Source organism: Monodelphis domestica, chromosome 4 (assembly GCF_027887165.1).
Source record: "Monodelphis domestica isolate mMonDom1 chromosome 4, mMonDom1.pri, whole genome shotgun sequence".
Lineage (NCBI taxonomy): Eukaryota > Metazoa > Chordata > Mammalia > Didelphimorphia > Didelphidae > Monodelphis > Monodelphis domestica.
Window position 1 is genome coordinate 418250367 of NC_077230.1, and position 26972 is coordinate 418277338.

At 51.1% G+C, this 26972-nt stretch overlaps 3 protein-coding genes across 6 annotated transcripts; 1 reads left to right on the forward strand and 2 right to left on the reverse strand.

The window, feature by feature from the left end:
- Nucleotides 1-77: 77 nt before the first annotated feature.
- On the reverse strand, nt 78-15994 carry SPRED3 (sprouty related EVH1 domain containing 3). 3 transcript variants are annotated; one of them, XM_056796154.1, is made up of 5 exons: nt 15184-15994; nt 4283-4346; nt 3608-3681; nt 3226-3357; nt 78-2876 (listed from the first exon to the last, which is right to left on the reverse strand). In XM_056796154.1, the coding sequence occupies exons 2-5, from the start codon at nt 4311-4313 to the stop codon at nt 2202-2204; spliced, it is 912 nt and encodes a 303-aa protein (XP_056652132.1). In that variant the 5' UTR covers nt 4314-4346; nt 15184-15994; the 3' UTR covers nt 78-2201. The 3 variants fall into 3 exon arrangements, with proteins under 3 accessions (XP_056652132.1, XP_056652134.1, XP_056652133.1); XM_056796156.1 differs by having other exon boundaries at nt 15180-15994; XM_056796155.1 differs by lacking the exon at nt 15184-15994 and adding an exon at nt 4636-13971.
- On the forward strand, nt 15974-18875 carry GGN (gametogenetin). 2 transcript variants are annotated; one of them, XM_056796151.1, is made up of 3 exons: nt 15974-16192; nt 16514-18369; nt 18704-18875. In XM_056796151.1, exons 2-3 carry the CDS (start codon nt 16541-16543, stop codon nt 18819-18821), a joined length of 1947 nt encoding a protein of 648 aa, XP_056652129.1. In that variant the 5' UTR covers nt 15974-16192; nt 16514-16540; the 3' UTR covers nt 18822-18875. The 2 variants fall into 2 exon arrangements, with proteins under 2 accessions (XP_056652129.1, XP_056652128.1); XM_056796150.1 differs by having other exon boundaries at nt 16075-16192; nt 18625-18763.
- A 290-nt stretch (nt 18876-19165) lies between these two features.
- Nucleotides 19166-24911, reverse strand: PSMD8 (proteasome 26S subunit, non-ATPase 8). Its single transcript, XM_001367422.5, has 7 exons — nt 24670-24911; nt 23976-24048; nt 23562-23664; nt 21597-21762; nt 21155-21255; nt 19444-19555; nt 19166-19353 (listed from the first exon to the last, which is right to left on the reverse strand). The coding sequence occupies exons 1-7, from the start codon at nt 24856-24858 to the stop codon at nt 19216-19218; spliced, it is 882 nt and encodes a 293-aa protein (XP_001367459.3). The 5' UTR covers nt 24859-24911; the 3' UTR covers nt 19166-19215.
- Between the last annotated feature and the right edge of the window lie 2061 nt (nt 24912-26972).

Sequence of the window (26972 nt, forward strand, 5' to 3'; positions counted from 1 at the left end):
TGCCTTGGAACCAATACATGGTATTGATTCCAAGACAGAAGGTAAGGGTTTAAAAAAACCAAAACCAAAACAAATGATAGCTTTTAAAGAGCGCTTTAATGCAACATCTCATCCAACAATTCCGAGGAAGATGCTGTTATAACGCCCATTCTACAGACCTGCAAAGGGAGGCTGAGAGAGGTTAAGGGACTTGCTCCGATCACATGACTATAAAATGTCTGAGGCTGGAGCTGAACACAGATGTTTTCCAAGGCCAGAACCAGCACTCTTGGTCACTGGGACACACAGCTACCTATTCCTGGGCTTTGCCCTGTTGTGTGATTTTGGACAGATCCCTTTTTCTCTGGGCCTCTACTGTCTCCTCTGTGAAAGGGAGTGCTTGAAACATGTGACTTCTGAAGCCTCTTCCAACTCAAGGGTCTGTCATCCTGTCTCCCAGAACTTTGTGTCCTACAGGGCCCAGGTGAGATTTCCTTCAACTGTCCTTGGACATCCTGGAGGGCTGGTTCCTAGCGTGCACTCCCAAATTTTAGAGGGTTCTCCTAGTCTAGAGGATTCCTCCTCCTCCTCCCCTAGCCAGATGAAGACCTCTCTATCCTACTAGGCATAAAAATAAATAAGCAAAAGCAAAGCCAGTCTTCTAGTGATTTAGTAACAAACACTTTGAAGCATTATCTTGGGCCTCCCTCAGGTTTTCTTCAATTCCTGGGGGTGTGGGAATGGAAGGTAGGGAAAGGGAAGGGGAAACTGAGGCTAGAGAAAAAGATACCCAGATGCTACTCTCCTCTTGCTTCCTACAGCTTTGCCCCATGGAAAAGGTACACTATTAAGGCGCCAAACCAAAAAAGACAGGTCCAGGCTTGGATGTCCCATTCCTGGCATGGGGAGATAGAAATGGGGAAGGGCCTTGGGCTCCAATCTCTGGTTCCTTCTAGGGCCTGAACAGAGAAAAGAATTTGGATCCACTTCCTGGGTCCTAAATCTGCTTAAGCCTAGAAGGGATGGGAGTGTCATGTATGACAGGTGGGTTAAGGCAGGGGAACTGAGACCTGGGGAGCTTCAGGGGAGAGAGGAGAGAGAGAGAGAGAGGGAGGGAGGGAGAGAGGGAGGGAGGGAGGGAGGGAGAGAGAGAGAGAGAGAGGGAGAGAGAGGGAGAGGGAGGGAGAGAGAGAGAGACAGAGAGAGAGAGAGAGAGAGAGAGAGAGACAGAGAGAGAGAGAGACAGAGAGAGAGAGAGAGAGAGAGAGTCCTACCTATCCTTATAAATTAATCCCAGAGCACCTTACAGCACACACATCTCTCCCCCCCTTTAAAAAACGAGGTAGGTGAAGTGTAGAAATTTTCCCTTCTCCACGGAAAGAGGAGACCGAGGCACAGAGAAGGAGAAGGGTGGTGGGGAGAGGTGGGACTCAGGTCTCCCTGCTCCTGGAGTTCTCCCCACCCCCCAGTGGACCAGAAGAGAAATCAGATCCACAGTTACTCTGGGCTAATTAAGGAAGGAGAGATCATTAATTTAAAGTAGTGACAAAGGTGCTGAAATGGGGAGGGCAAAGGTCTGAGACCAAACTTTGGGAGGAATGGAAGCAGGAAGAGGGGCAAAGCTTCTTCTTTAGCTCCTCTCCTTCTGCATCATTATTTCTGCAGCAATAAGGCCCTGGCCTGGGAGAGTAAGAGCAGTGGTTCTTGGGTTGGGTGGACCTTCCCACCCCCGAATGGGACACAGTCTCACTCCCTCTAGTGCCTGGAGCATGGGAGACTCTGGAACCAGGGAAAGTAAGGAGAGGTGGGGAGACAAATACCCCTTGTCTCCTCTAGCTGTTTGTGGAGAGACCATAGGCTGGGGGTTGGATGGAGAGATTCAGTTCAGAGGAGCAGGGTCTGGGAGAGAGGCAGAAGGGATGCCCCCAGAGATGGGGGAAGTGGCAGGTCCTTAAGGCCCCCATTGTCCACTGAGCTTTCTGGGAGAGAAGACCAGAGTCCGCAGGGGTGGGGAGCAGTGGGGACACAAGCTGCTGGGGGGGGGAAGGGTCAGGATGGTATTCCAGGGGGTAGCCTTGGTGGAGGAAAGCCAGGATTGGAGCTCTGGGTTCCTGGCTTTTGTCTCTGGGGCTCCCAGCTCTGGCTGCCCAGGCCAGGCTCCAAGGGCAGCAGCAGCACACTGCGGGAGGGGGGGCCGCCCCATCGCGGCCCCGAGGCCTCACTCACCGGGCAGCCTCGTGTTGACCTCCACAGCCCGGGCAGCTACAGCGCACAGCGGCCCAGTGGCAGGCACGCAAGGGCGGGTAGCAGCAGAGGCAGGGCACCGCCAGGGACAGCGCAGCCAAGGCTGCCCAGCGTGCAACTGGGCGCGGGTGGCCGGGCTCACAGGCACACGGGTCCGAGAAATCTCCCTCCGCGTCAGACAGGCAGTGGTAAAGAAGGCTCTCGGCGCACCAGAGGCAGCTGAGGCGGCGCACCAGACGGCCCCCAGGGTCTGGAGCCTCGGGGCAGTGTCCCCCTCGCCCATCTGAGCCCCTACGGAATAGAGCCCGGCAGTGCACACAGCGCGCAGCGCCAGCCGATGCCGCTTCCTCCACGAAGCCTGCGCTCATTCGGCAAGAGGGCGAGCCCTTGGCCGGGAGCACGGCCGGAGCCGGGGGTGGAGACGCCGTGGGGCTCACAGCCCCGTGGAGCCTCCGTGGCACCGTGGGGCTCGCGGCCTGGCCGGGGGGCGATGTACTATCGACTTTGTCGAAGCGCACCACGCAGGACACGGCTAGGGGTACCGGGGGCGGGCCGGCTCTCCGGTAATCTTCATAGCCACGGCCCACCCAGCCTGGCATGGCTCCTGGGGGCTCCGGCCTGAAAGGCTGAAGTTGCTGGAGCTGTGGGGGACTCTGGCCGGGAAGGAGAGCACAAAGAAAGCAGTAAGGAGAGAAGGAAGCGTCAGAACGGCCTGCAATTCCAAGCCAAGGGGAAGAGAGGACTTCATCTGGCTAGGGGAGGAGGAGGGACTTTGTATCCTGCAGGACCCAGGCCAGATTTCCTTCAGCTATCCTTGGACATCCTGGAGGGCTGGTTGCTATTGTGCCCTCCCACATCGTAGGGGTTCTCCTAGTTTGGAGGATTCCTCCAAGCCAAGAGTCTCCTCCCATCCTCCCTCCCTCAGGGTCCCCAGGTCTAATTCTAAGAACCAGGGACTCAGGTTCTGTCCCTTCCCACTCCAGAGCTGGGGAAGCATCTTACCTGGGTGGGGGAAGGCCAGTGTGGGGTGGTCATGGCAGGGCCCAAACCTGACTTGCTAGTGACTATAGTTGGCCCCGGGGGCCTCCCCTCCTGGCGGATGGAGCTGGAAGAAGATTGACTGACCCGGTGTGTCTGGAGAGGTAAAAGGCAGGGAGGGAGCAGATTTCCTCTGGGCTGGTCCACTCCATCCCGCACCCCCTTCAAGCCACCCTGGGCTCTCTAGCCTCCGTGATCCACCCCTTCCTACTCCCTGCCCAGGCCTCACCCCCCCCCCAAAGCCTGGCTCTGCTTGAGAAAACTCCTGGGCCCATGGGGTTGGTTTTCTGGCCTCTTCTGACCTGGAAGGCTTTTTCCCAGGCCAAATGTTCCCCTGGGTGCTCACCTTGTGGGTGTAGAGGGCATCTGGGGGCTCCTGGGAGGTGTTGGAAGAAGAGGAAGAGGATGAGGAGAGAGAGCCTGAGAGAAAGAAGAGGATGAGCTGTAGGGGTGGGGTGAGGTGGGGAGCTTCAATCTCAACCCCTGCCCCCAATCCTATGTAAAATCAGCACTTTAGAGTGGTTAGCTCCCAAATTTGGTAAGGAGAACTGGCTGGTTCTTCAAAGTGGATCATAGATTTTTTTTTAATCTTCATCTTCCATCTCAGAATCAATCCTAGGTATTGGTTCCAAGGCAGAAGAGCAGTAAGAGCTAGACCAGGGGGTTAAGTGATTTGCCCAGGGTCACTCAACTAGGAAGTGTCAGGTCAAATTTGAACCCAAGACCTTCTGTCTCTAGGCCTGGCTCCCCATCCCCTAAACCACCCAGCTGCCCCATTATAAACTTTACATGGAAAAAGAATTTCAGAGACTTTGTGCCATTGGGGGAGCAGCTCTCCACCCACCACCCCCTTCAAGAAAAGATAAGGATTTGGGTTGTACAAGCTTGTACACAAGGGGCTTCATTCCTCATCTTTTGCTGGCCCAGGTTCCCTAAGCCTTGGGACTCCCTTAGTGGGGGGTTTCTGTCCCTGGGTACCCCTTCAGCCCCTCACCATACATCAGACTCTTCTCACATCTACCTTGGACCATGTCTGCTAGGGCAGTCTGCATGCTTCTCTGGAGAGCGTTCGTCTCCGCCAGGATCTGAAAAGTCAGGCCAAGCTTGTGGTCATCCGCCTGCCAGCAGTGGGAGAAGGGGCTCACTTTGATGTACCCCTTGGGAGGAGGAGGGCAGTGGGGATTCCAGGGGAGGGGTGGGGTCAGAGTCCCTGCTCTAACACCCTTAGGTCCTTATTCCTCTGACCCATCATCTCCCACCCCCACGAAAAGCCCATCTCCCCACTCCACCCAGCATTTTGTATTTTGGGCATCCATGCCGGTGTTGTTATTGGCTTAAGGGGCATCCACTGAGAAAATTCCACCTGAGTTATACCTTAGAGTCTTTATGAACTGCCAGTGTCAAGTGACTTGCCCAGGATCACACAGCCAGGATGGGCCAGAGGTGGGACTTGAATGCAGGCCTTCAATGCACCAACTCTCTACCCATTAGACCATATTGCTTCTAAATATATTCTCCCCCAACAGGTCACAAGTATTTCAGATATGTTCTTCTGGCCCATCAAAAACATATTCCAATGTTTCTGCCATCTGCCATCCAAAACTCTAAATCCAGGTGTCTCCCTGACCTCCCAGACACATCCCTAAAAGGCTCCACATTACTATATGTTTCTTTTTTTTTTTTTAAACCCTTACCTTCTGTCTTGGAGTCAATACTGTGTATTGGCTCCAAGGCAGAAAGAGTGGTAAGGGCTAGGCAATGGGGGTCAAGTGACTTGCCCAGGGTCACACAACTGGGAAGTGTCTGAGGCCAGATTTGAACCTAGGACCTCCCGTCTCTAGGCCTGGCTCTCAATCCACTGAGCTACCCAGCTGCCCCCTACTATATGTTTCTATGAGAGTATTTGCTTACAAAAAGGAATAATACGGAAAGAGGTTCTGTGTGATAATCCACATAGAACCCAGATTGAATTGCTGGCCAGCTCCAGGAGGGAGACAATTTGGATGATTTAATTTCAGAAAACTGATGTGGCAAATTGTTATTAAAATTAAAAACTACAATGAAAAACATAAAGCACTCTAACCAGAGTTAAATACAATCCCCCAAGCCCACAATATCATACAAGCTATAATCTCGACAATAACGTCAATCAAAGACTTCAAACATGCCACATCATCATTCCAGCTTCTGGACACACTCAGCTCCGTCCCAGAGATCAACTTCATCAGCCACCCTTTTAGTCCCCAGGAACCCTCCTCTCCAGCTCTCCTTCCCGTATGCCTCAGACCCTTGGCATCCACTGGCATCTAGCCCCTGCTGGGGTCAGCTCTGCCGGTCATTACTGATCCAACCAGAACCATGTGGTGGTGGAGAGAGGGGACAGAAGGTTGGTGGGGAAGGGTATTTCTACCATCCTCCCTGCCTGCCCTTCTATTTCCACTTCCACTCCTCTTTCTCCTCCTTCTCTTCCTCCTCCTTCTCTTCCTCCTCCTCCTCCTTCCTCTCTTTTCTCCTCCTCCTCCTTCTTCCTTTCTTTTCTCCTCCTCCTCCTCTTCCTTCTTTACCAACTGCTCTGTGTTCAAGCCCCACTAGCTCCCATTGTTCCTTAAACAAAATACTCCAAACATTTTTGCTGGCTGTCCCCAGTGCCTGGAATTCTCTACCTTCTGGCTTTCTTCAGGTCCAAGGCACAGTCCCACGTTCTACAGGAAGCTTTTCTAAAAACTCTTTAATGCTAATGGCTTCTCCTGGTCATTACCCCCTATTTATCCTGTCTATATCTTGTTTGTACATAGTTGTTTGAATGTTGTCCCTCCCACTGGACTGTAAGCGCCTGAAGGGCAAGGACCATCTTCTGCCTTTCTATCTCCTCATACAGTGCCTGACATACAGTAGGTACTTAATAAATGTTTAATGATTGGCTGTCTATCTTCTATGTGTCTTTCCACTGCCCTCCTTTTGACTCATTACACCCATCCTGTCCCCTTCAACCTAGTCTTTCCCTACCTGTGGTCTCATTGTTTCCCACAAAGATATCCCAAGGCAAACAGAGGACCATAGATTTGGAGCTGACAGGGACCCTAAAGTCAATTTAATTTAACCCCCTACTTTTTATAGAGATGAGCAGTGACTCCCTCAAGGTCGGAGGCTGGTCTTGAACCCAGGACTTCCTTACTCCCCATTCGGAACACTATTAATGCAGGGGGAGCTAGGTGGTTCAGTGGATTGAGAGCCATGCCTAGAGAAGTAAGGTCCTGGGTTCCAATCTGGCCTCAGACACTTCCTAGCTGGGTGACCCTGGGCAAGTCACTGAACTCCCGTTGCCTACCTCACCACTCTTCTGCCTTAGAACCAATACACAGTATTAATTCTAAGTCAGATGATAGCACTGAAGAAATGTTTGCAAAATGAATTCTTTTTGTTCTTCCTGCTTATGTATATGGGAGCTCAGAGCTACAATCTACCTCCTATCTTGTCATTACTTTCATCTTTCCTTTTTCCTGTGCACTTCAGTTTCTACCTCTCTTTTTCTGTTCCTCCCCTTTCTTTTCCTCCAACCCATCCTGTGTCCTTCTTCCTCTTCTCTATCTCATTCTATTGACTTCCAACATCCATTTGACTCTTATCCTCTCTCTTCCACCTTTGAAATGTCCCCCAACACATTACTTCCCTTCTCATCAGTCCCTCATCACCCTGGACCTTTCTCTTCCATCCCCTCCCTGTCAGCTCTCATCTCCCTATTCCTTTTTTCTAATCCTCATTTAGTGCAAATTTCACCTGAATCCAATCACTTCACTCCCCTCCCCTGTTCCCTTCCATTAGAGGAGGAATTTGGGGAGCCTATATTGTACACGAAGGGGCCTAGGCTATATAACAGGGGAAAGTAACAAGGGATGGAGGAAATAGTTGGATTTAGAGTTAGGAAACTGGATGCAAATCTGGTTCTGCAACTTCCTAGCTGTAGGGGCTTGGGGAAAGTTCTTGACTTCTCCAGCCTTTGGTTCTCTTACTAGCAAAATGGGGGTAATAATGCCCAAGATATCTTTCCCAGGGATGTGGTGAGAGGACTTTAAATGAGGCAGCTAGGTGACATAACAGACAAAACACTGGATGTAAGAGTCAGGAAGATCTGGGTTCAAATCCAGCCTCACTAGCTGTCTGCTTCAGTTTCCTCATCTGTAAAATGGATATAATAATGGCATCCAACCTCCGAGTGTTGTGAAGATCAAATGAAATAATATTTGTAAAGTGTTTTGCAAACCTTAAAGTGTTATAGAAAAGCTAACTATTATTGCTTGTAAAGATTCAGGTGCTTTGGGAATGATACCTTTTATCACTCAAAACACAAATGATTATCAAATGACTGACAAAAAAATAAGACATATTTTGGACCACAAGAAATTTCCACCTCTGTGGCATGCAGGGCTTTGCTTTGTGGGTGAGGGCCTACCAGGAGAGCTCAGAATCTTCTCTAGACAATAACCCCCACTCCTGCTATTTGCACATCCAGCCCACAGGTCCATGCTAGGTATGCCTTGTGCCTGCTCTGCTTCTGTCCTTCCCTGCTTGCTGTCATAACATCCCAAAGTCCTGGCCTTCCCCACTCCCCTGAACACACAGGCCCAGTGAGAGATACACTCAATCAGGCCAAGAGACACAGGTCAACCCCTGAGCCCACCCCACACCTGACCAACACACACACAGGGTAATAAGCACAAAGACATGGAATCACAGTACCGGTGACATACAATTACATCATTTTTACATTATGGTATATATCCTTATGTATATTAAGTTTACATTTAATCTCATTTGATTCTCACAACTTTGGGAGGGAGGTGCTATTATTTCTCTGCTTTTGGAGGTGAGAAAACTGAGTCTGAGAGAGGTTAAGTGACTTGCTCAGGGTAATACAACTTGAAACTGCTTGAAGCAGGATTTGAACTTGTCTGCCTGAAGCCAAGTTCCAGAGTTTTATTCACTGTGCCACTTAGCTGATTCATAGGCACATTTATTACATCTTACTGATCACTGAGAAAAATGAGATATTTGTAAAATGCATGGCATATAGTAGTAGGTGATTACTAAATGCTTGCTTCTTTCCTTGCATCCAATGATAGTGCTCATCTCAATATATATAGTATATTCTCAATTATATATCTATTAGCTCCTTGAGCACTATTTTTCTTTTTATTTCTGTAAATCCAGAGCATAACACAGTGCCTAGCATAGTAAATATAGTAAATCTTGCCTATCTATCTATCTATCTATCTATCTATCTATCTATCTATCTATCTATCTATCTATCTATCTATCCATTCATCTATCTATCTATCTATCTATCCATCTATCTATCCATCTATCTATCTATCTATCTATCTATCTATCTATCCATCTATCTATCTATCTATCTATCTATCTATCTATCTATCTATCTATCTATCTATCTATCTATCTATTCATCTATCTATCTATCTATCTATCTATCCATTCACCTATCTATCTATCCATCTATCCATCCATCTATCTATCTATCTATCTATCTATCTATCTATCTATCTATCTATCTATCTATCTATCCATTCATCTATCTATCTATCTATCTATCTATCTATCTATCTATCTATCTATCTATCCATCTATCCATTCATCTATCTATCTATCTATCTATCTATCTATCTATCTATATCTATCTATCCATCCATCCATCTATCTATCTATATCTATCCACCCATCCACCCACCCATCTGTCTATCTCTCTCCCCCTTTCTGTCTACCTACCTACTTATCTATTGATCTATTTGTCTCTCATCTATTTACCCATTTATCTACTTATCTATTTACCTACCTACCCACCTCTCTCTCCCTGTCTACCTATCTAGCTATTTATCTATTGATCTGACAGTCTACCTATCTACTTATCTGTCTGTTTATACATACCTATATACCTCTCACACACATCTATCTGTCTCTATTTATTTGTCTATCTTTCCATCTGTCCATCTATTTTTCTCTCTACTTATCTGTCTGTCCATATGTTGTCCATTTCTCTCTCTCTCTCTCTCTCTCTCTCTCTCTCTCTCTCTCTCTCTCTCTCTCTCTCTCTCTCTCTCTCTCTCTCCCCTCTCTTTCTGTCTCCTTAATGTCCCACAGTTCTTCAATAGCAGAGGTATAATGCAAACATAAATGCACTACAGGACTCCCTTCACTGTTCTGTGCATAGGCACCCCACAAAGCCAAATGCTCAACCAGCATTTATTAAGAGTTTAATATGTGCCAGGAACTGTACTAAGTGTGGCAAGGCACACACAGTGACTCACAGAGACCCAGTCACATAATTCCAGAATCCACACATGTGAAGTTAATATAGAGAACAGTAAACTACTGCCAGTCACTCTCACAAAATAAGTATGTTTATAGATGAGGGGATAGGAGACAAAGTTGAATGTTTTGGAGAGAGAGGACAGCTTCTTTCATAGCTCCCCAGTTTCCAGGTCACAGGAAGGATCCAGGCCCTGCACTCTCTCCCCTTGCCCTTTCCAGATTTTTTGAATAAAGCTGAGTAATCCAAATGTATGCATAAGATGGAATCACAAACCCAGTCATTCTCCTACTCCTAACCTAGAGGCCAATGGCTTGGAGATACAAAAACCCCACAACAAACCAAAACCAAACCAACCCCCCCAAAAAAAAACTGGGGTCAGGGGGAGAAAAGAGACAGACAAGAAAATAGGGAGCAGGACCAAGGACAGGGAATGGACTAGACAAGTTGTCACTGAAAGGAAGGAAGGAATTAGGAAAAAGAAAGTCAGAGACAGAGAGACCAAGAGAGGAAAGGATGACATAGAGAGGGAATGGGATGCAAGAGAGGTATAGAGAAAAGGGGCCAACAAAGAAACAGAGAAAGAAAGACAGGAAGAGATGGAGATGTGCAGAGATGACTATAGAAAAAAGAGAGGGGAGAGAGAGAGAGAAATCAGACCCAGAACAGACAAAGAGACAGAAAGAAAGAATGAAAAAAAGATAAGGCAGGGAACAAAGAGAGACATAGAGACAAGAGAGACAGAAGTGAGTGATAGAGAAATAGGGAGGACATGGGGGAGGGACAATGGCAAGGAGAAAGGACACACAACAAAGGGGAACACAGTGAAGTGGGGGAAACAAACACAAAGTAATGACAAAAAGATGGGGACACAGAGACAAGTAGGAAGTTCAGAGACATGGGCACACAAACAGGTGACAGATATATGGAGAGATAGTGGGAACATTCAGGGAGATATAGAAATGTGAGAAGACCCAGAACAATGGGGTCGGACAAAGGGATGTGGAAAAACAAGGAGTCCAAAGAATGAGACAGGAGGGCATAGAAAAAAGCAAGGCGTATCCAGAAGATGATCTAGGAGGACACAGAGAGGAGGAATAGGAAGTCAGGCCTTCATAGTGAGTTTGGGGACACAAAGATATGGGGAGGGAAACTAGAGGGACAGGACAAAAGAGGTCACACAGAGAGATGAGGGAAACAGAGAGACAAAAAATGGGAGTCAGAGAGGGATCTCAGAGAAACAAGAGGGGAGACATGGAGAAAAGAATACAAAGAGAGAGAGACACAAGTGAATGAATAAGATTGAATAAGAAATAGAAAACAGCAAAGGAATGACATAGGAACACAAAGAGGGAAGGGGGATATAGAGAGCTAGGATGCTCTAGAACAGCGGTTCTCAACCTCTCAATTTGTAGCAATGAGAATACATAATACATATCAGGTATTTACATTCCGAATCATAACTGTAGCAAAACGACAGTTTTGAAGTAGCCACCAAAATAATTTTTTGGTTTGGGGTCACCGCAACATGAGGAACTGTATTGTGGGGTCACGGCATTAGAAAGGTTGAGAACCACTGCTTTAGAAAGACATTAAACAAGGAGGATTCAGAGAAAGCTAGGGCCATAGACATTTTGGGGATACAGGAATAGGATGACCAGGAGAAAAGGGGGAGCATACAGGAAAGGATTTCAGATAGATGGGGACATAGAGGTGAAGTGGATAATGGAGAAAGATAGAAAGAACTCAAAATGAAAACACAAAGTTATTTACGGAGAGATGGGACTCCAGAGACCCAAGGAGAGGGATGGAGATGGAAAACCACAGAGAAAGGGAGAGGAACAAAGAGTGATGGGAAGTCTAGAGATAGGAGGTCACAGAAATAAGGAACACAGAGATGAAGTGGCCACAGAGAAATGAAAGAGGAGAGATGGGGGTTGCACAGAAACAGGTGGAATAAGAGACAGGACATGTGGTAGAGAGAGAGAGAACAAAGGATCCCCAGAGGGACAGGGAGATACAGAAAATTACAGGGTGTTACCAAAAGATAAGATGGAAAACACACAAAGATGGGAGAGACAGAGACATACGAGATGTCACTAAAGAGTGATGGAAGATAGAGAGACAGGCAGAGGCTGGGGATACAGAAAGATGGAGGGTATAGATGATATTGGGGCAGATAAATGAAGAAGGACATAGATAGACAAGGGGTACTCAGTATCAAAAATAAAGGGGAATTACAGATAAACAAGAGAAATAGGAATAGGGGTAAATATATAAATAAAGGACATACATAAAATTAAGGTGGAGATAGATATCAGGAGGGAAAAGAGAAAGGACATTGAGGCAGGATAATAGATTTGATGGGGGATGAAGAGACAGAGAGGACACAGAGACATGAAGACCAGAGAATTGAGGACCCAGAGAGGGACGGGGGCACAGAAACACAGCTGGAACATAGAAGGAAAAGAAACCATGGAGAGCCGAGTCTTGAAACTAAGAGATAGGGGATATGGTCAAAGGACACAAAGGAGAAAGGAGATATCAAAAGGGCAGAGAGATAGGAGGAGATATTCATAAGCAAAAGGAACCCCAAAAGAGTTCAGGGGACATAGTGATAGACAAGAGGACACAAGGAGATGGAAATCATAGAGAAAGGGGGGAGAAAGAGGAATCAGAAACATGAGGGAAACAGAGATGGGATTCAGAGATAAGGTGGGGATATAGAGACCAAGAGGTCACAGAAATGAAGGGAATATAGAGGAGACAGGAAAGTAGGGAGAAAGGGACATAGACAGGAAGATAAGAAAGAGGGAACCTAGAGAATGTGTGCTATGGAGGAGAAATAGGGAGATAGTAGAGAGAGAAAGGGGAACACAGGAGGGATAAACTGATACAGAAAGAAAACAGAAAAGAGGAAGGATTCAGAAATTTGAAGGGGACTCAGAGGAGTAGTGGGATACTAAGGAATGAAAGGGACAAAGAAAGGGCAACCCAAGAAGGGATATGGAGAGACAAGAGGACAGATAAAGAATACAGAGAGATCAGGGAGATGTGGACAAAGAGAATGGAAAGAGGCTTGGGGTCACTGGGAAATGAAGGGGATAAAGGCAAAAGCAGGGACAGGCAGAGATGAGGAACACAGAGAACACGAGACACACAGAAAAAGGGGGGAACAGAAATTGACACAAAAAGAAGAGAGAGAGAGAGGGAACAGAAGGACAAAGGCAGGAGAGGGGACAGAAAAAATAGGGATACAGATAGGAGACATAAAAACTGGAGTCAGAGACAGAGGATATGTAGGGGAAACAGAGATGGGGTTCACAGAGACAAGGAGATAAGAGAGAATATAGAATGGGGAGGGACAGACCACAGATCAACAAGGGAGTTCCAGAAATGAGTGAGAAAAAGGGACAAACACAGGGATACAGAGAGATGGGAGACAGAATCAGTGAGAAATAGAAACAAGGGTGGCAGAGAAGTGGGGTACAGAGACAGGACCCAAGGAGATGAGGGATAGAGAGACAGGGCATAGATAGAAGAGGGAAGAAAGATACGAGGAACACAGATTGGGGTTATAGATGAGAAAGAGATGAGGGACTCGGAAGCAGGCAAACAGATGGGGGCACGGAAATATGGAGGACAGAGACAAGGTAGAGAGGCTGGGGACATCTGATGGGGACAGGCAGGAAAAAGATGAGGCAGAGAGCTGGGGAGACAGGAAGTAAGGTGACAGGTGGGGAACAAACATAAAGGGGATAGTAAATGGAGGTGAAAAGGAGAGACAATAGGATACAGGGAGAGATGAGACAGATGAGGGCACAGGGATGAAGGACAGGTCTACACACTGATCCAAAAAAGAGGAAAGATACTGATGGAGGGGGTATAGATAAGAGGGGAGAAGGGGAGTGAACAGAGTTCGGGGACACAGAAATAAGGAAAAATCAGGGGGCTAGGTGTACCAGAGGTGAAGGACATAGGAAACGGAAAACAGATAAGGAAAGAGGATGGAGGGGACTGAGATGCAGGGGAACCGGAAGAGAAGAGAGGGAACATGGGGGGGGGCACATAAGGGGTTGGCGATGAGACTAGGGAGATACAGCGAGATGTAGGAAAATCCAGAAGCAAGGGAGAGAGCTGCATAGAGATGATACAGAGATGTTGGCTAACCAGGGAGGGGTAGTGGTGGAAACATAAAAAGAAGCACAGAGGGAGGGGCTAAGTGCAGAGATGGGGAATACAGAGTAAGGGGCACAGAGCCCAAAGGACAGAAAAAGAGAGCCTGAATAAGAGGCAGAGAGAGATTCAGCCCTGAGAGGCCAGACATCTCCATTCATAAAAAGACTGAAAGCCCCGTCCTCTAGGGCACACACACACACACACACACACACACACACACACACACACACACACACACACACACACACACACACCCCTCCACGTCCCTCCAGTCTAAGGAATGAGGCCTCAGCATCATCCCCCCCCAGCCGCCACCTCCCCCCCCCCTCACTCCTCCACTTTCCCTGTCTGTCCCTTTCCCAGCTCCAGCCCAGCTCAGAGGAGGCCAGGATCTGAAAGCAGCTCTGCCGGCAGCAGCCCCGGGCCCCCTTTTCTCAATGGGCCAGGGGAATTTTGTGAATGGGCGGTCACGTGACCGGGTCTCCCTTTGTCCTCCCTCCCCCCTCTTCTTCAGCCTTCCCCAGCAACAACGGGGGAACACTGGAAAGACGAGCGGGGGCTGGGAAGTCCTCACCCCTCACCCCCTCACCCACTGAAGTGGGGGGCCTGGGAGCCAGGAATGCCTGGGTCCGCAGGCTCCGAAACAGACATATCCTTTTAAAAAACCGATTGAAGCAGCGGTTTCTACACGTCCAAACATCCCTCGTCATCCCCAGACCTCCTTTCCTCTCCTCAAATATCTCCCCTCTTCCCCATCCTTTGATCTTTCCAAGCCTTCCTCCCCCAAACCTCCCTTCCCCCGTTCGTTAACTATCGCTCTTCCCAGGCTCCCTTTTCCGGACATCCCCCACATTTCCCAAACTTCCCCCTTCCCAAACATCTCCCTCAAATGTCCCTCCTCTTCTCCAAACCCCCCTATAACCAACCCCCTCTCAAACATCTCTTCTCCACCAAATTTCCTCTCCCCCCCTCGCCCGGGCCTCCCCAAATATAGATTCCCCTCTCCCCTGATTTCCTTCCTTCCCCAGGATAAAGGGATGAGTAGTCTCCGTTCCCCAGCTGGGTTCCGGGACCTCCGACGGAGATGGGGGTGGGGGAGACTGTGGGACGGTCTCCATGGTTCCGGTGGGAGGGGTGGGGACGCCAGGCCCAGAGATAGACGCCCCCTCTTCCTCGCCCTCCCCCTCTATTCCTCCTTTTTATTCCGGGTTCTGGAGCCTCCCAATTTTGACCCCCCCACCCCCTCCGGCATCCGCCTGGAGGAGGAGGAAGACGAAGAAGAAAAAGAGGAGGAGGAGGAGGAGGAGCAGTCATATTCTAACGTCCAGGGCCTGGGACCCACCTGTCTCTTGGGAAGGGGGCTTATCTCCCCACTCCCTACCCCCCAGGCCTCGGCGCCCCCTCCTTTCCCAGGCACCTGCCTCGGTGCTCCCGGCGGGCTCCCGAGTGGCGGCGGCGGCTGCCTCTGCCTCCTCCTCTTCCTCCTCCTCCCTCCTTCCCTCCCTTGCTCTGGCGGTGTCGGCGGAGCCCGGAACGGGGAGCCGGGCTTGGGGGGAAAAGGGGGGTTGGGAGATGGCTAGATGGAGGGGGGAGGTGATGGAGGAGGAGGGAAGAGACGGAGAAAAAGCGATACGTCTTCCTGGTCCTAGCGCCCTCCTTCAACGTCCCCTGCCGGTGTGGTCCAGCACGCCTTAAGACACCCTCTCACCCTCTTCCCCTGTCCCAAACCAGACGCAACCCAATTCCTTCCCTTCCACCACTCCCCTCACTCTCGGCACTGTACTGGGGAGGGAAGGGTTGAGGTCTGAAGCAGTGGGAGGAGGGAGTGCTAGAGGCGCGGACCCCTGGAATAGGAGCATCTTCAAGGGGTAGGGCTATACTGGGGAGGGTCTGAAAGAGGCGGAGCCATAGGGGAGGGCTCGGGAGGAGCAACACCCGACGGGAGGCGGCGGGGGAGGTTGGAAACTAGAGGGTCCGGAGCTTGAGTGGGACCTGATGGGTTCGGATTCTTAAGGGGCGGGGCCCGGGCGGAGTTGAAGAAGGGGCGTGTTCTCGGGGGAGGGGCTGTTGAAGGGGGGCGCTAAGTGGGCCTGGACCCGGACATGGACAGTCCTGAGTGACCAGACCGGGAAAGAGGAGCCCTAGAAGGGCAAAGCCTGATGAGATGGCCCCGGGCCCAGGGAGAGGGCTAGCCTAAAGCATTCTGAGGGGAGCGGGCCCGAAAGGTGCGGGTTGGTGGGGCAGAATTTCGAGTCTTTGGGAGGGGCAAAGGGAGGGGCGTGGCGTGGTCTCGGGCTCTTCCCCCTCCGCCCCCTCCCCCCAGTTCTTTTTCAGTTATTTGTCCGCTCCGGCCGTTCCCCCTCCCTCCTCTCCCCGGGGCTTGGTGTGAGCCCACACCTGGTCGGGAGCCCAAGTCCCACCCGGGAGCCGGTGAGTGTTTTCAAGAGCAGCGAAGCCAGAGTGGAGGGATTACTGGTAGTGAGGGGCACTCTAGCTAGGAGGAGGAGTTTCCTATTGGGGGCGTAGCTTGAGGTAAGGGGCGGGGTGGCAGTTTTGGACAAGATCTGGGGGGGAGGGTGGGATTGGGGATCCCCAGACTCTAGTGTGGGGAAACGAATCTAAGGCTATCGATCAGGCGGCTGGCCCTGGATGGGAGGGGCGGGGTTCGCGGTCTAGGGGCGGGGCGGTGGCTGCTGCTGACCCTAGATTCCACTGACCTTGGGTTCCCGGGGTGGGTTGTATTGCCCGCAGCCTTCCCCCCTCCCCCCCGGGCTGGGAATGGGCAACGTGCAGTCTGAGCCGCCCCCCGGCTCAGAGCCCGGCACGGCCCGGGCCTCGCGGAAGGAGCCGGCCTCGGACCGCCCTGCCAACGCCAGCCGCCGAGGTCCCCTGGCTGAGGCCGAGTCGTCGCCAGCGCCTCCAGCCACAGGGCCCCCTACTCTGCGCCTGGCCCGCGGCCCAGGGGTCTGGTTCCCTGGGGGCCCCACACCGCCGGGGCTCTTGGTGCCCCCCGAGGGTGCCCCCGGGGTACTACCCTCGCCTCCTCAGCCTGCCCCGCTGGCGCCCGCTCCGCTTGACCTGCAGCCGCCCGCCGGACCCCCGCCCGAGGAGCCTCCTCCGACGGCGGCGGGAACTGCAGGGCCGCTGCTCCCTACGCCCCCTAAGTGGCGAAAGCCTCCGGGGACGCCTGTACCCCGGATACGGGGCCTGCTGGAGGCGCGCCACCGAGGCCAGGGTGACCCTCCAGGCCTTCGCCTGCTGCCCCCACCCCCACCCCCACCCCTACCCCCTCCACGGCCCCCAGCGGACGGGCCTGAGCCTTCAGGGGGGCCAGCCCTGCCGCCCCCAACCCCTCCCCCGCCCCCAGAACCTCAGAAACCTCCTCCTGAGAGGGAAGCGCCCCCGGGCCGGAGAACCGCCCCTCCTGGGGGCTCCCCACGAGGCGGGGCAGGCGAAGGCAGGGCGCACCAGACGGGCAGCCCAGGGAGGGAGGGTCTGGCGGCCGGAGGCGGTGAGGGAGAGCCCCCGCCTGCGGCTGAGCCGGGCCTCAGCCTGCTGTGCAAAGTGACCTTCCAGTCCGGCTCGCTCCTGGTCGGCGGGGCCGCCGCACCTCCCAAGCCTCCGGTTCGAGGAGGCGGCCTGCCCTTCTCTTCGGGAGCCATCTCCTATGCCGAGGCCCTAAAGCAGGGCTCTCCGGGGCCTGGGTCCCCCAGGGGCCCAGGAGAAGCTAACCGGAGTACTCTGGAGACAGAGGGTGGAGAAGGTGATGGAGAGGGTCCAGCCGGGGGCACCCCGCCTGTACTTCCTGCCCCACCTCCTCCCCCAACACCCCGGGCACCACCCCCACCTTACGCCCCTTTCCCAGGGGCCAAGCCCAAGTTTGACTGGGTGACCCCGCCCGAGGGCCCTGAACGACACTTTCAGTTCAATGGGGCTAGCGGTGGTAGTGGCAGTGGTAGCGGCAGCGGCAGCGGCAGCAGCGGTGTGGGAGGCGCTAGGCGGCGGGGATCCGGGCTGTCCGGGGCAGCTGCTCCTTGGGGGGCGCCGCCCCCGCCACCTCTGCCTGCGCCAGGGCCTCGCAGGCCGGGCCCAGCGCTTCTGGCACCTCCTGTTTTCATCTTCCCATCTCCCGCCTTGGCCGACGGGGAGACCCGGACCTCGGCCGTCCAGGTTTCCCCAGGGCCGCAGGAAGCCCCTCAGCTGCCGCTGCCACCGCCGCCTCCTCCGCTCCCCCCGCCGCCTCCGCCGCCGCCAGCTCCCCCGGCGTCTGCTTTGCCCGAAGTACCTCCTGCCCCGGTACCCGCGCCGACTCCGGCAGTGCAGTCACCCCGGGCTGCGGGGCCTCCGTCACCGGCCCCCGCCAAGCCGCGGACCAAGAAGAACAAGGGTCCGCGGGCCGGGAGGGGCGGCACCGCAAGGGAGGAAGGCGCAAGTGGTGAGGGTCCCCGCGACCGGGCGGCGCCGGGCCCCGGGCAGCCAGCGGAGAGCGGCGGCCCACCCCCAGCTCGACACTGGCCGCCCTTCCAGGTGCTCAGCTCCTGCCCCTGCAAGTGCTACTGTCGGCACCAGCCCCGGCACCGCCGGCTGCCCCGCAACGTCTCGGCCTGGTGAGCAGGGCCTGGGGCCAGACAAGCAGTCCCTTAGGAAGATAGAGGGGCGGCCCGGGATGGGGGTGGGGGGGAGGAAAGAGAGGGCGGCGCGGGAGGGGTTTGCGGACGGGGTGGGGTGGGGTGTCCAACGATTTTTTTCCAGTTGCTTAAAGCACCAAACGAAGTCTTGCTTAGGGTAGGCCCGGTTTCTTGGCTCCTCTGCCAGGTCAATATCGTGGGTACCTATACTTGACCTAAATCTTTCTCCTTCAGGGCTTAAAAAACTGTTGGGAGTGGGGCAACTTAACTGGCTGAGCCCCAGGCCCTAGTCGCCTCCTCCAATCTTCCCTAGGCTGAGCACCCCCACCAATCATCTGAGCGAACCCCCCTGGGTGGCCACAGTCAAGCTGGCTGGCTCCTTAGTGGCAGGGCTGGATCACTATGACCTGCAAGCAGCTGAGGCAGACTAGGGATGGGGGCCTGAGCCCATCTCCTATCCCCCAATAAAAGACCGGAGTCTCCCAGCTGGTGCCTTCTCTCATCTGTCACCCAGCTGGTAGGATGAGGGAAGAAAGTGTGGAGCCAGTAGCACCTCTGGGCCTCAGGAGGGGCAGGGCTTCACCTGGCCTTGGGCAAAGCCCGAGAGCCAGGCCCACCTCCAAGGTAGGGATGAGCCTCCCAGCATGCAGCTGGGCAGACATGTGTGATAAACCAAGGTCAGTCTGAACTATTCGGTGGGTGGCCAGAGATCTTGTGGCGCACCAGCAGCCCCTTCCCTCCAGTCCTGCCCCATCCCCAGAAAGACTCAGCCGACTGAAAGGCCTTCCCACATCATTTATTGTGCCAAACAATTCCCCAGCCCCATCAGACAATCATCTCCAGCTGCCTGGCGTACTCGATGACCTGCTTGGCCAGCTCTGTGGAGGGGATGGTGGTGTCCTCTGGCTTTTGCTGCTGACACTTGAAGCTGTAGTAGTTGCTGGGGCCCAGGACCCATCCTCTCTGAAGAACGGAAAGCAATGCAGAGGCATGAGGGGAGGGCCCTGCAAAGACTCCAGAGCCCCCTCCACTAGACCCACACTAGGCCAGTACCTTCTTGGCATACTCGGTCATCTTCTTGGGAGTGGTGAAGAAAAGAATCCGAGTGGCTTCTGCAAACAGGATCTTCTCATAGGCCTTCTCAATGCAGCCAGCTATCTCATCCCTGGCCAGTGGGGGAGGACTCAGATGGGTCAGATGCCCCAGGGCCCTCTCCACCCCTCCCCTCCCCAGCCCTGGCACCCATTTGGTCATTCACATACTTCATTTGGGCATTCTTCAGAACAGAACGGTCTCTACAACTGTGGTTGATAGGACTATTCAAAGACCAAGAGAAGGCTAGACTGAGGGAGTTGGGAGCCCTGGGTTTAAATTCCATTATGTGATACTCATTACCCACATAAGCTGGGGCAAGTCATCTCCCCTCTCTTGAGACTCAGTTCCCTCATCTATAACTTGGAGATAATGCTGGGATTCTCAGGTTTCCAAGGTTGTTATGGAGAAATAACTGAACAGTTTTTGGACCAGCCTCGGTTTACAGATGGGGAAGCTGATGTGAAGAGAGAAGAGATACCAAGCAAGGTCTTGCCAGCTATTCTGGGACATGATAATGTGAAGCCTCAGTTCTCTCTCCTTTTGGTTTGTCCTCAAAACTATTATTTATTGCAGGACGAACCACCACATTCTAGCCCAATGGAAATATGCACCCCAAACCCAAAGAATTGAACTTTAATCAGAACCTGCCTACATTACCCCAAGGGGATAAGCAGAGAGATGAGATGAACTGGACTGCCATCTTCTCCTGTTTCCATGGGGCTGAAGGAAATGTAGTCAGGTTCTAACTGGTGTTAGAAATGATAGATGCATTATGGGATTGGACATTCCCCTATCTGGAATGCACTGCTAATTTCTTATCTTGCTCTCTGTGATGAGCCCTTTTGCCCCCTCAAAGACAGCTCATTTTGCCAAAGAGAAGCAAAAACGGTGGTTCAGCAGAAAGACTCGGGTTCTAGTCCCAATTCCATCTGTCTTTGGAAAAGTCGGTTTAAATTAGCTGATATCCAAAGGTCTGTCTGGTTTCTGCTTTCACCAAACGGTAACTGCAGACAAAAACACGGATGCTAACAGTTTGTCCCTGGTAAGCACTTCATTACCCAGTGAGGTGAATAGCACAGATGCCTTTCCTTACATCTGAGGAAACGGGCTCAGAGTGGGAGAGCTGTCCAGCCCACTATCCCACCAAGGAACACGTTTGAAATCCCAGACAGGCTGGTCCTGATGCCAAACGTAAGCTTCAGTCCCTTCTCTGCGCCAGGCCCTAGTAGCTCACTTAAAAAAGAGGAGGCCAGAATCCAAGAATGTCTGAAAAAGGTGCGCTTTGTGAATGACAGATGTGTGCCCTACAAATGGGATAATGAGGCCTGGGAGGAACTTGGGCAGGCGCATCCCTTACTACTGCAGAGGAAAGTCATTTGAATGGTTTCTAGGACGAGCAGAAAACCACACTGGGAGATGTCAGAACTGTGAGCCATGCAGGGAGCAACAGTGGAGGCACAAGGGTAGAGTGAGACTTCCATGTTGACACTGGATGCACCCGAGATCTGACTGTAGAGATTCCAAGGGAGGGTAGGGCAAGTTTGAGGCAAGCAGGTGTGGCAGCTTTATGGTCTAAAGCCTGACAGTCTGATTGGCTGAAGCAAGGATAACTCCTCTGCAGCAGTTTTGTTCCCTGGCCCAAATGGGCAACGTCAAGGAGAATACCTACCTTATTGTATCTAGCAAAATATCAATGAAGAACGTGTAGCTCTCTGCTGGAATATTCCCCTTGGCCAGGAACACCTTATTGTAGCTTCCTTCCATCAGGTACTTTGGGGGATGGAAGAGAACATGTCAAACAAGACTGTTCCGTGGAGACTTTGTACCAGACACACTAACAAAAATTTGGCCCTCACAGACATGTGATATATTATTAGGGGCGATATATAATCATGCAAGAGAGAGGCTAATGGCACCAGGACACAACCAGAGGGAGGTGAGGGTAAAACTATCCCCATCAATATGGAGGGAGACCCTGAGTCTGCCCCCACCGCCACCCAGTCCCTGCTTTCAAGGCTGGTCCGACTACTTGCCCACCCAGGAAAGAGCCCCTCCAGCACTCGTGCTCTGCCCCTGCTGGGGAAGGGCAGCTCGGGTCAGGTCTCCCGAACCTGCTCTAAGGACACAGGATGCTTGATGTAGACATTGGTTTGGATGTCCTTGGCGGGCAGCCGCTCCAGTTCGGTGTGAAACTCAGCCACTCGGTTTTGGGACAGCAGGAAGAGCAGATTGAGGCCCAAGAGCTGGTGCATGTAGGCTGACTCGGGGAGTTGCTCCCTGCAAATAGGGCCAAGGGCAGCTGTGAGACCACCCCTCATTCCTACCCCAACCACTCCAAGGCACCCACCACTTTTTATCCATGTCCTCGGACCTTCACAACCACCCAATGAGGTGGAGCAAATATACAGAAAGACAGGTTTAAGACCCTTGAGATCAAACTCCCCCCTTTTACACGGTCATTCAGAGTTCTTAAAACCAATTAAGGAGGGAAGCCCAGACAGTGACTCCTGTGTCTTAGATTCAAATTCTGGGACCACTCGTGGGCCAAGACCCTCCAGACAGACCCTCAAACCTACAACAGCTTTAGAGTTTTGACTCCTAGGGTGCTCTGAAAGCCTAAGACATAGGAGAGGACTGGACTAGGTAATCTTCCCTATGATCTCTCAAATCCAACATAGGGATGTTTTCTATAAGGCAATAGCTTAGGAGACTACAGCAAGGTCACGAGCCTGCTCCAAACTACTGTCCCTGGCCAACTCACTTATTTCTTATCCATGGTTTTTAAAAAAATTTTAAAACCCTTACCTTCCATCTTATTGATTCCAAGGCAGAAGAGTGGTAAGGGCTAGGCAATGGGGGTCAAGTGACTTGCCCAGGGTCACACAGCTGGGAAGTGTCTGAGGCCAGATTTGAACCTAGGACCTCCCATTTCTAGGCCTGGCTCTCAATCCACTGCCCCCTCTTACCCATGTTTTTAAAAGGAAAAAAAGTTCTAGGGGACTCTTTTTTTCTCCCTCTTAAAGATCCTGATCTCTCTAGCAATATTAATTTATTGGTCACTAGATACAATCTGAGGACTGTGTTCCTTGGCTTCCTTTACCCCCCCTTCATTCTATATGTAAGGCAGCTGGTGGTGAAATGGGTAGAAAACTGGGAATTGGGAAATGAGTTCACTCTCAGCCACAATATGATCCTGGATAAATCAACCCATTTTCCTCAGTTTTCTCATCTGTAAAATGGGGCTCATAACACTTATCTCCCAAGGCAGTAGTGAGGCTCAAACAAGATATTTGTAAGGTATGACAATGTCCAACATACAGTAGGTGCTATATCAATGCTTATTCCTTTTTCCAAGATCTTTTTTTAAAGGTGGTTTCAAAGGACAGTAAGACATTTTGTCTATTTCATGGATTTGTTCTGGCTGAGAAGTCAAAAGTGGCAACTCCTAAAGCCTAGGCACATAGAGATGAGCTTTTCAGTACCTATTAGGCCCTAGTCCTTGGACAACAAGGACAATAGGAGTCTGTTCACACTGAAGCCTTTCTTGCCCCACAATTCTGTTCAATTGGCAGAGCCTCCAGAAAGTTTAGGTCTTTACTCTGCCATTGTAAGCTCCAAGAAGAAGACTCTTGTTCAAGAAAGTTAGGAGATCTGTTCAAATCTTGGCTTCAATGATGTCTTGCTGTGTAACCTCAGACTTCCCTCTCTGAATTCCCTATCTGCACAAGGAAATGATTAAGTTTCATGGTCTCCCTGAGGTTCTTTTTGGCTAAAATTCCTTGATCAGGTGGTAGCATGGAGATCCCTAAACTGAAAAACTTGAAATCAAATACAGCCAGATGGCCCTCAACCAATCCCTCCCAGAGACAGTGTAGATCAGGCTAAAGCTTCCTATCACCCCCCCCCCCCCATTCTCTCCCTTGTCAATTTGGGGGATGGCTTTTGTGGAAATGGAAGGGAAGGTGGTTTTACTACCCTGGTCTTCTGCCCCCCCACCCCCCACAACAACAATGAATATAAGTAACCAAACATTCTGTAGAGTATCCCACACCTCACCATCACCCCACTCATCTCACTTATAGTCAAAATAGTAGCATTTTAGCTGGGCCATGTAGCGCTCAAAGGAGGGTATGTCCTTCCGCAAGATGCTCCATTGGGCCCCGATCTCCAGGATATCACCTGAGGCAAAGATGGGGACAAGAGAAAGGAAATGCTCACAACAGAACAAAATGTTCAAACTCCTAATGTTGTGCCCCTTTCCCCCACTTAAGCCCTCAGTGACTAGAGCTCTAGTTTCCAAAGACCATTTGTCTTCCATTTCTGTCTCCAATAAAACCATTTTTGCCCACTGGAACAGATATTTAAGGGAGAACTGGGTCATTTTTTGGAAAGGAGGGGTGGGACTGCCGGAAGGGGTTAGACTATGAAGAAGGAATTATTAGCCTTACTCTGTTAGGTTCTGGGGAAGGGAGAGGGCAGAAGACACTCACGGGCCAGGATGAGCTGCTGCTTGGTCAATTTTGTACCCGTAGTAGGCAGGAAGTTGAGCTCCAACAACACCAGCTAGCCGGAGCAGAAGACAAGACAGGATGAGCAGAGACGTGGTGGTCCAGAAGCCTTGGAGAAGAGGTGTTCCTAGGCTGCCACCACTCCCATCCACTGCCAACTCCACTAGACCTGGACTAGGATCCCCTAATCTTTCTAGAGCTCTGCACCAACCACTGATTTATTCAAACAAGTGGGTTCGAGGAGGGTTCCCTACACCCTTGTCCGTGGTCGGACACTGAGAGAGAGGAACGGAAAAGGGAACCGTCTCCCCGAGACACTTCCACTTGACTTTCCTAACTCTCCCTTCTCCAACTCTTCTCATGAGGCTCTTTCCACGCTCCCACTTGGTACAGCCCCCAGCCCGGGGCAGCTCCACGCGAGTCCCCCCCGTGCTTGGACTTGGTCCGTCCTTTTCCTTCCCATTCTGGATCTCTACGGGATCATTGCATACCGAGGCCCCAGTCTTCGACCCTGTGTCCCCGCGGCCCCCCGCCCCCGGTCCTCCTGATCCTTCCCGTCCCGTCCGCCCTCCACCCAGTTCACTCTTGGTACGACCCCCCTCTCCCCCAGGCCCAAGCTTGGTACGTTCTCCGCAGGTTAGGCTCCATCCCATCCCGCTCCGCCACGGTCCCGCACCTTGAGGCGGCCGAGCTCCTCGCCGCACTTGCTCAGATTGGGGCTTTTGCGGTTCCACTCGCCCTTGAGTTGCTCGTACATGACGGCAGCCGCCTGCAGCATCGCCCCAGAACCCCCAGTCGTGCTGGCTCCGGCGGCACCATTCACCGCCGCCGCCGCCATCTTAGCGACCGTGACGCAGCACGGCATGCGGCGCACCTAGAAGAGCGCACGCGTCCGGGCGTTTGCCCCGCCCACGGGACGCGCGGCCTGGCGGAAGGACTCACTCGGCTGCCTCAGTCCCAAACGGAGGCGGGGCTTCGGCGATCCTTATGCTAGGGGCTACGGAGGCCGAGGCTCCGCCCTCTCCACAAGCAACTCGGCTTGGGCTGCAGGGGGCGGTGCGGTCTAAGGCAGCCGCAGAGCTCTGAGGGAGGGAGAGAGGGAGGAAGGAGTGATTGGCAGCCTCAAGAATCAGTAGTCTCAGGTTCGAATCTAGCCTCTGCCATTTCCGGCGTCTCTGAATTTTGGTTTCACCTTCTGTAAAGTGAGGGGGGAACGGATAAACATAACTGTGCTCAAAGAAGCTGTAATAAACTTGTGATATACTCTTCTATAAATTTGTAAAGCAGATTTTGCAGATGTTACCTCATTTTTATTCTTGGGACAACCTTGGGTTGTTGCTGTTGTTATCCCCATTTTATAGACAAGAAGACTAAAACCAACTAACCCAGAATCACAGAAGGCAGGATTCAAACTCAGACCATCCTGACTCTAAATTCAACAGTCTATTCACTGTGTCCCTTAGTTGTTTCCCTCTGGAAACTGGAATGAATGGAGACAGAGTGAAGTAAGCGAAACTAGGAGGATACACAATATTTACAAGGATGACAGCAATGAAACTGGGCGTATATAATTATGATAAACAAGTTTGGCTCCCAAGCAGAAATGAGAAAATGCATTCCAGGTCTCATCTTCTTGAGCTCAAATCTGGCCTCAGATACTTCCTAGCTGTGTGACTCTGGGTAGGTCATTTCAACCTGTTTGCCTCAGTTTCTTCATCTGTCAAATAAGCCAGAGAAGGAAATGGCAAACTAGTATCTTTGCCAAGAAGACCCTAAATGGGCTCATGAAGAGTCAGAAATGATTAAAGAATAATAATAGCATTTATAGGACACTTTAAGGTTGAGCAAATGCTTTATTAGCTCAATTTATCCTCACAACAACCCTGGGAAGTAGGTGTTATTGTTATCCTATTCTTACAGATGAGGAAACTGAGGCTGAGGGAAGTAGTATGTGTGTGTGGTGGAGTGGAGTGAGGAGGAACAGGGTTTGTATGGGTTCTTGTAGTTTGTGAATAGAAATCCAGGGAAAGCATGATTGGAGACCAGCCTAGAGATGGTCAGTGGCTGAAGGAACTATGAATCAGGGCAATGGGAATCTGAGAGTGGGAGTTAGGGAGTAGGGCATGAAAGTATTTAGTCTTCCATGACTCAGTGACTAGACTTGGGTGTTGGGATAGGATATGCAAAGAGAACTTAGGGAGCTTACCTCTTCTCTAATAATTTAATAAGCTTCTAAATTCTACTGTGGGGCAGGTCTATGCCTGTCTGTCCTGTGCATCCCTTGACCTTAGATGTCCATAAATTCACCCCAGGGACCCACTCAATATATTATGGGTCAAAGGGCTATAAAACTGTGCATATCCTTTGATCCTGTAATACCACTACTGAATCTGTATCCCCAAAAGATCATAAAAATGGGGAAAAAACCGACTTATACAAAAATATTTATAGCAGCTCTTTTTGGGGTGGCAAAGAATTACAAATTGAGGGGATGTTCATCAATTGGGCAGTGGCTGAACAAATTGTGGTACATGTCGGTGATGGAATACTATTGTGCTATAAGAAATGATAAGCAAGATAATTTCAGAAAAAAGTTGAAAAGATCTGCATGAACTGATGCAGAGTGAAATAAGCAGAACCAGGAGAACACTGTACTCAGTAACAAATACTGTACGATGATCAACTGTGACAACTTGGCTACTCTGAACAATGTAATGGTCTGGAACAATCCTGAAAGACATGATGAGGAATGCCATTCACCTGCAGATAAAGGACGGTTGGTCAGAGGGATGCCAATCAAAACATACTTTCTTTCACATCAGTGTATTATTTTATTTCGGTTTTGTATGAGTGTGTTCTTATGACAATGACCAATTTGCCTGATAATAAAAATAAAATTAAGTTAAATATATATATATAGACATATATATATATATAGATATAGATAGATAGATAGATAGATAGGATCCTCCTTTACCT

Excerpts from the sequence above, each read along its gene's own strand:
- SPRED3 (XM_056796154.1), bottom strand. The coding sequence starts at position 4,313 with ATGCAGACTGCCCTAGCAGACATGGTCCAAG. Across the intron at positions 3,358-3,607 it reads ATGCCCTCTACACCCACAAG|ACACACCGGGTCAGTCAATC; the intron begins GTGAGCACCCAG and ends TTACCTCTCCAG. Across the intron at positions 2,877-3,225 it reads ACTGGCCTTCCCCCACCCAG|AGTCCCCCACAGCTCCAGCA; the intron begins GTAAGATGCTTC and ends CTTCCCGGCCAG.
- GGN (XM_056796151.1), top strand. The coding sequence starts at position 16,541 with ATGGGCAACGTGCAGTCTGAGCCGCCCCCCGGCTCAGAGCCCGGCACG. Across the intron at positions 18,370-18,703 it reads CCCCGCAACGTCTCGGCCTG|GCTGAGCACCCCCACCAATC; the intron begins GTGAGCAGGGCC and ends AATCTTCCCTAG.
- PSMD8 (XM_001367422.5), bottom strand. The coding sequence starts at position 24,858 with ATGCCGTGCTGCGTCACGGTCGCTAAGATGGCGGCGGCGGCGGTGAAT. Across the intron at positions 21,763-23,561 it reads TGCTACTATTTTGACTATAA|GGAGCAACTCCCCGAGTCAG; the intron begins GTGAGATGAGTG and ends CCCTATTTGCAG. Across the intron at positions 21,256-21,596 it reads ATCCTGTGTCCTTAGAGCAG|TACCTGATGGAAGGAAGCTA; the intron begins GTTCGGGAGACC and ends CATCCCCCAAAG.